This window comes from Cynocephalus volans, chromosome 12 (genome assembly GCF_027409185.1).
Source record: "Cynocephalus volans isolate mCynVol1 chromosome 12, mCynVol1.pri, whole genome shotgun sequence".
NCBI lineage: Eukaryota > Metazoa > Chordata > Mammalia > Dermoptera > Cynocephalidae > Cynocephalus > Cynocephalus volans.
Window position 1 is genome coordinate 14,492,537 of NC_084471.1, and position 7,794 is coordinate 14,500,330.

Genomic DNA, 7,794 nt, shown 5'->3' on the forward strand with positions numbered 1-7,794 from the left:
AGGGCTAGACCCAGGGGGACAAGAATATCTGTTGATGACCTGGCTGCAAATATAGGAATGAAACCTGAAGAAACAACGCTTCCATGCTATACAAAGGCCCAATGTGTATCCTCAGACATGGTTTCTTAGTTGCGATTTGGCAGGTGGACACAGACTTGCTGAAAAGAATAAGGATTCATGTGCTGCGCTGCTCTGTTGGAGTCCAATATGTGATTCCTATCCCGACTCCTGCACACTGGAGCTGGCAAGGACCAAGAGTGCTGCAGTGGATCACCCCAATAAACTAAGAGACTCATATTTCAGACTCTCATATTAGAACCCCTGATCTGGTTTTCGTTTCCATGGGCCCAGTCTGGGGATGATGTGGAGGCTGAGTGTCATAACAGTGTTCTGGACCATCACTTGGGAGTCCAGGCTGTGGTGCCCAGTCCTGGACTCTACATCCATGGGCTGCAAGGATTGAAGAGGATACCCCCTTTGGAATGCTTCTCAGATTAAGGGGCCATACCTTCTTTCTTCACGGAGTCATCATAAGCCATGGCGGTCCTGCAGGGCCTTTGGGAATATGCCACTGTGTCCAGGCTCCTTCCCGTCTACAGGACCAGGTCTGAGAAACAAAGAAGGAAAACCCTCCTGTAACGCGAGATCACTGTGGAGAAGCAACCTTCCAGAAGAAAATGCGTAGTGATCCAAGGGCCGACTGGAAGGGCAGCAAGAAATAAAGGAGTGTCTTCTCACCTCCTCATTCTGTTTGCAAATATAACGGGGTTGAAACTGCAGGAAGTATACTAGGCTTAATTAGATTGGATTCACGAGTTAAAGTTTGCTTTTGGGGAAGCTTATAAAAACTCCTATATGAAAAATACTTCCAAAATTAATGAGAATTTCTGAAATGCCAACAGGATTGATAATACCTGACATTAAGTCAGAGGGATAGGTTCAATCATGTTTAAAAAATGCACAGATAAAGCAAGATGCAGAGAAAGACAGATTACACCAAACACTTGGAAGACCATAAAACCCTACCAACTGGATTGGTCAAACAGTGACATCTATTGTATTGCAACTAAAACAGAAATATTAACAGTATAGGGATATTATAGATCTTTGTTGTGTAATATTTTTAAATGCATTTTGTTGAGCTTTATGAATATGCTCAAATTCATAGAAGCATAAAAGTAGGTATACTGCTTACATTCATCAGTCATAAGGCTTGTTTTAACACTAACAAACCTTTCTTAAAGGCTAAATGAAAATGGTGAGAATTATCATGTCCACTGGTGATGAAATTTTTATGATCATTAAGATCTTCACTAAGAAGAATTATTATAATTTAAATGTTTTAAATATTGTATTACATTTTAAAAACTTTTTTTGGCATTCAAGTTTACATGTCTATTTTGACTTTGAGATGACAATGCTATAAACTGCACAATAGTCTTCAAATACTTGAAGGACAAGCAATGTCACAAGTCCTGCAGAAGAAGTCTGCAGAAAATTTAAAAATTATATATTAAATATTTTTAAATGCTCTCATCCAGTTAGTCAAATGCTTAACAGTTAATCTGATTTGTCATTTATCTCAATTTTATTTTACCTTATTTTAATGGGATTTAGAAATAATGGACACCTCAATGACACATTACTAATCCCTTGAGGTAGGTATGGATAATACTGAAGTATGTAACTTTTGTGAAAGAAAGATAAATGTGACTTATCAGGGAAACTTTTTCATAAGAGTTACCCTTAAAAAGAAAACAAAAGGAAAAATTACTTATTTGCACAAGTCAGATAAAATACAATGCACAGGTAGGCCTAAATTGAAAATGGAAAGAGAAAATGAAGTATTACCAAGAATGATTTACAAGTAAGATTAAGAAAACAAACAAACAAACATATAAAAAACATTTCTCCACTTCCCTGAGAAGTGAAATGAAGAATGGACTTGCTCAAGGTAAGAGAAGCTAGAATAAAGAAACTAAATTAACTGGATTATTTTAAAGATAACCTGGAGAACTGCCTTCTCAAAGGGCTTTTTCATAGGAAATGAAGGGGATATAGTCAGGCCTCCTCTAAAAATGTCAGGAGGCAAAATACATAATGCAGCCAGTTTTTCATGTGCCATCACTTAAGTATTAAACTCTCTTAAATAGAAACTATGGTTCTCCCCTTTCCACCCATGTGGTTCTGGCTCCAAAAGGGAAAGGAGGAGGGAGCATGTCATAGGGAATTATCTCCATTCATTTGAAATTATCCTCTCATTGGCACAAAAATGAGTTTATTAGAAAAATATACAGATCACATTAGTTTTCATATTCTGACAATGCCAAGAACTACCACAACTTGAAACCTCAAGTTAAATGCTTTTCATGCCAAATTAATTTTGGCAAAGAAAGTTTGAGAAGTAATGGCAAAAAACGTCCTAAATATTCAATGTCATAAATACAGTCATCAATCTGTCATCATCAACAACAAAATGCACTCTAAATGTAAGCAAAGGCAGGTCCTGAGACTTATTAAGCAGGCCTTCCCTTTGATAACATCAAAACTAATGTTAAGACAGTTGAGCAATCTAACAGTAAGAACAGGAATAAGTACTTCTGAAGACAGTATCAGAAATAAAATTGTGACTGTGAAAAAGCACTCATGGTCTCATAACTGCTTTGCAAAACTAAAGCTGTGGATTTTAAAAAACTGTGAAAATGAACAGAAAATTAGGAACTGCTCCTCAGAGCTACAGCCAACACAAAAAACATGTGCTGGTGTTAGGACTATGTATTAGAATCAGGACTGCTACTGTTTAAATTTTCTTAAAAACACTTTAGAACATTTTATAAATTACAGGATTAAATAACCTGTAGAAAAAAAAAAGAATAGGGTCTCAAAATAAGCCCAATTCACTAAAGAACTGGGACAGCCAAGAGTTTGAAAAACTAAGATTAGATACAATGGACTATATCATTCACAGCTTGGGCAAACTGATGGGCCCTGAGTTTCTAGGTTCCTTAAAATCAGGATATCATTGCAGCTCAGGGGTTAGTTTTGGTTACTGACTCACGGAAGAAAGATGATACCAGATAAAGAAGTCTCAAGCAACAGTGTGAAAGGCAGAGTTTAGGCAACATTTACATAAGATCAGATGAACCCCTGATATTCCTTCCAGATCTTGAATATCATCCATGATAAATTCAGAGTTCAGGGGTAGGGAGCAGATTGCATTAATAAAAATGAAAAATCTTAGGTTTGAGTTTCACATTAGAAAACAGAGGTCATAATTATTAAATGTTGGCAAATGTAAAACAGGTGTTAAAATCCATTCTCCGAATTCCATAATTTTGGAGTTTATAAAATTCAATGTTGTCAACTTCAAGAGGCAGGGATAATTTTACAGTTATGTTTGTCTCGGTGTGCTAAGAGATGACAACATAAGTAAAAGTTCATTATTTAATACTGTTTATGGAAATAAGAAACATGCCATCATAAAAATGTATATTTATGAAATGTGCAAATTGTTAAATGGCTCTCCTGGGACTTTTCTTCAGGATATGAAAAGGGGGAGGCAGGATTGTTCTTCCACTTGTAGATGAATATGTTGAGTTATGTTCAGGCATAGGTCTTCAGGACCAAAGTGGTGAGGGAAAAAATTAAAATCACCAGATACAGTTACTTTGAAAACTGAAATTATACTGGAAAAAAAAGTTTTTCAGTAGGTGATTTTTTCAGGTAATCTGAGTCCCAGCAATCACTAACAAGTTTCTTCATGATGTGAATGAGTGTTGGAAAAAAGGGAACAAAGTAAGCCCCTTAAGGTGGGCATTGAGAGAAACCCCTGAAATCCAGGTCTAGTCCACGTTGAGAGCCGTGTCCAAGATTCCACGTTGTCTTCTTCCAACATTCCATTTAGAAACTCGAATTGCCAGTCAGTGCAGGTAAAGGAAGATGCACATCCAGCTGTTGCCAGTTCCTGAAATTTTGTTGCTTCTAGGATATGAGCAGGTGACGTCCTCTTATTTTCGTCTAGGTTTCCTCCAATCTCTGAACACAGCGACTCCGATTTCTTGCCACTCCCTTCTCTGAGGACCTACCTATGCAGCACTCACAGCCCCTGCCAGCTCTGGAAGCTGCAGAGATCCCAACAGCCTGGGATGGGGATTGAATCCTCTCATTGCAGTGCAATTAAGCGGAAGCACGACCACCGTACAGATTGGCTGACAACACACATTTCCGTAAGACCAGCATCACAAATTTTGACAAGCCTTGTCCAATCGACAGGCTTTATTTTGGATCAGTTTTGTATTTATTCTGCTAGGAGGGAATATAATCAGCCACCAGTTTAGCCATCAGAAAACAAGGGAGGTAGATGTTTCTGTTCTTTTGCATAATATAAAATAAAGTGAAGCTACAAGTAGTTGGGGAGGGAAAATGGGCCTCTGTGGATATGACTCCCACTACGAAGGCACGTTCAAACTGGGTCGCACGCAAAGAACACACACAATACCAGGTTCTTTCTACAAACAGCCCCTAGGCCCACCACTTCTGTGCTTCCCACGGCAAACCAGCGGGATTCTCCCGGCAGTTTTGCAGCAACAGCTAGTTCAACAAAGCTCTGTGAAGAGGAAAAGAAGAGAGCTCCTCGCATGCTCTCCTGCCAGCCGAGGACCCAGCCCCCCGTCGCCCCGGCCCTTTCCACCTGACAGCCCCAGGGACCCCTGCATCCCGGGTCCCGAGGCGGAGCTCGGCCCCGACCCGGGTTCCCGCGTCGCCGGCGGCCTCAAGGCTCCCCCGAGGGCGGAGACGGCCCGGACAGAGGGAGGGGCGCCCCAGCCCGCAGGCCCCCGGGGCGGCCGCACGCCCCCTCCCGGCCCCGCAGCTTTCCCGCCTTCCCCATTTGAACAGCTCCCGCCCGCCCGCCTCCTTCGGCCCGCTCCAGCCCCTTCCCGGGGACGGCTGTGGCCGCTACTCCAGTCCCCGGCTCGGCCCCTGGACTAGGCCGCAACGGGCCTGGGGCGCCCCCGGGGCCGTGTCGCGGGTCCAGCGCGGCGGGTAGAGGCAGGGCGGGGCCAGTGCCGCCTCGGAGTGGGGTCCTAGCCCGGTCTCGTGGGGGCTCCGCTCGCCGCTACCTTCACTCGGCTCGCCCGGATCCCGCCCCAGCGCCGCCGACCGCCGCCATCTTGGAGAAGGAGAGAAAAGCGCGAGCGGCCAGGGAGCCTCAGTCGAGCCCAGAGCGCAGACTCCGGCGCCGGAGGGGGAATCCCCACCGAGAGGGAACGCCGAGCGCATCGAATGAAGTTCTGAGCTGGCTGAGCTCGGGAGCTGGTATTTATTGAGAATTTGCTCTGTGCCAGGCTTGGGCTAGCAGCTTTACGAACACTTATCATTTAATTATCATTTAATCACTCACTGTATCCCTGTGAGGGAGGTTTTGTAGCATTTTTTCAGAAGAGAAACAGGCTCAGAGAGGGTATGTAACTCGCCCTACAATGCACAGGTGGTTGGAACGGGAGGCAGGATACTACAAGTCTTCTGATTCTTAATGCAGTGCCTTTCCCAAAAGACTATGCTCTTTCTTTCAAGATGTTTTTATAGAGTAATCCTCGTCTTTGCAAAGCCTAGATTCGTGTGGATTATTGGCAGTGGTGCTTATTTGCAATTTAGTATCTATATTTGCATGTTGGCATATCCGGGGTGAGGTGGAAGAACATATTTTTGTAACAGTGCACTGTAAAATAATTTGCATGGCGAATCGTCTAATTTCTCCCTCATAAATTACTTTCATTTAAAAGTTAAAAACAGTCTTTAGAAAGATGAAGAGATGTCATATACAGAAGAGAGCCCGATTTTTCTGATTTGTTGTGAAGAACGTGGACCCAAGGGTAGAAGTTACAGAATCTGGCTTAATACGAAGAACTTATTTTTCCAGCACCATTCAATAGTATAATGGGTTACTTTGTGAATGGTGAGTTCCCCCTCACCAGAGGAGTCCAAGCAGAAGCTGGTGTTTTAGTTGGTGTAAAGCGGTGGGGTTAGAGATACAGATTGGCTTCTAGAGTTGTGAAGCCCATGAAACTCTGTGCAAAATAATGTATTTGTGTGATTTTCCAAAGATTAAGAACCTCTGCCCTAGTGGGCTATCCCTTCCCGGATTGGAAGTGTGCTTGAAGACGATGTAGTCATGAGACCAAGAGAATCGAGGTGATTTGTCTCAGACCACACTGCTAATTAGTGATCAGAAAGGGTTAAAGCCAGATGGTTGACTCTTGGTTTGGTGCAATTTTTGCCATATCGTGCTCTCTCCCCTTGTGTACTGAGTTGAAGATTGAATTCTCTTTAATCACTGCCCTTACAACTGTGAGATGCTGAGATGTTAAAACTCCTGAGACAAAGTTGCTGAATTTATTCCCAAAATGTAAATGCAAGTAATAAATAAAACTAGCATCATGGCCTTCTTTTCAGAAGCCCCCAGCCTGCTCACCAAAAACATGGGCAATGAATTTCACCAGAAGGTATTTATTAGATTGCATTTCTGGGACACGTTGCCTGACGTTAGCTTTCCCTCTGTGGTGTTTAAGAGCCTGAAGAATGTATTTCTTTTTTGTTCTTCAGTACCCTGGGTGTATTGGTCAAGATGTTTTCAGCTGTAAGTGACAGAAGCCCAATTCAAAATAGCTCACAAGAAAAAGGGAATTTATTGGCTCACGTTATTGAAATGTCCAGTACTTTCAGGCATGGCTGGATCCAGGGAGGAACTCAAGCCAGTCCCTGACATCTCTCTGTGGTGCTTTCCTCTGAGTTGGCTTTATTCTCACACTCAGGTGGTGACTCCAACAGCTCCAGGCTTTATTATCTTCACTGCTGGCAGTACATCTGGGGAGAAAGTTTCTTTTTCCCTTTTGCTTTGGCAAGTCATGAGATCGACTCATTGCCTGAATTGGGTCATGTGTCCAAATGGAAAGTAATCACTGTGAGCAAAGGTGTGGGATAGGCTGATTGGCTAAATTAGGTCATGTTCTCACCCCCGAAAGTAGGGTGGGGTAGACCTAGGAAAAGTCAGGGGTTATTGTCAGAAAGCGAATAGATGTCAGGTAGGCAAAAACAGTAGCTGTCCACACAATGTACCACTAGCTTGGACCTGAATGCCTCATGAGTCCCATTTGTCCCATTTCTTTTATCAGATCTGAGGATGGGGCATATCAGGTTCTTGCTTATCTTAAATTCCCATAGACCTAAAGTTGGATCGCTCCTCAGCCTACTCTCTTGACCACAAAATGCTATTAACTTGCTCCCAGTCTTGGATCACTCTACATGCATTCGTTCTTTTAACAAATATTTATTGAAAACACAGCATGTGTCAGACATTGTCCTAGGTGTTGGGAATAGAACAATGAACAAAGTCAGAGTCCTTGACCCCCTGGAGCTTACATTCTAGTTGGGTTTGGGAACAGGAAATAAAAATAGACACATGTGAAAACAAGACAAAAAAAACAACACAAAAAACCCACATTGAGAGAGAAGTTGGCTCTCTGGACAAGGGGTCCAGAGATTCAAATCCTTCCCTCTTAGCTCTGTTTTCTCAGGCTGGCAGTTCCTATATGTTTAAAGTCATGGCCACAGATAGCCTGGGCTTACATCCTTAGTCTCCTGACCTGAGAGGAAAGAGAGCTTTCCCACACCAGCTCCATGCGGGGGGAAAAAAAAAAAAAACAGGGAAGAACTCCAATTGGTTGTCATGGGGTCATGTGATCAGTCTGTATTGTGATGAACTGTTCTTGGCAGAACCACAAAGCTGGAATAGGG

General features: G+C 42.8%; 1 protein-coding gene across 2 annotated transcripts in view; it reads right to left on the reverse strand.

Annotated features, from left to right (window-relative positions):
• The window catches only part of HMGXB4 (HMG-box containing 4), a 29,329-nt gene extending 24,156 nt beyond the window's left edge, over positions 1-5,173 (reverse strand). Inside the window, exons 1-2 of one of the 2 annotated variants that reach the window (XM_063075812.1) lie at positions 5,121-5,173; positions 509-607 (exon numbers count right to left, since the gene is read on the reverse strand). In XM_063075812.1, coding sequence (XP_062931882.1) covers positions 509-539 — 31 coding nt within the window. In that variant the 5' untranslated portion in view covers positions 540-607; positions 5,121-5,173. The remainder of the gene's footprint in view (positions 1-508; positions 608-5,120) is intronic. The other variant, XM_063075814.1, reaches the window with a different exon arrangement.
• Positions 5,174-7,794: the final 2,621 nt, after the last annotated feature.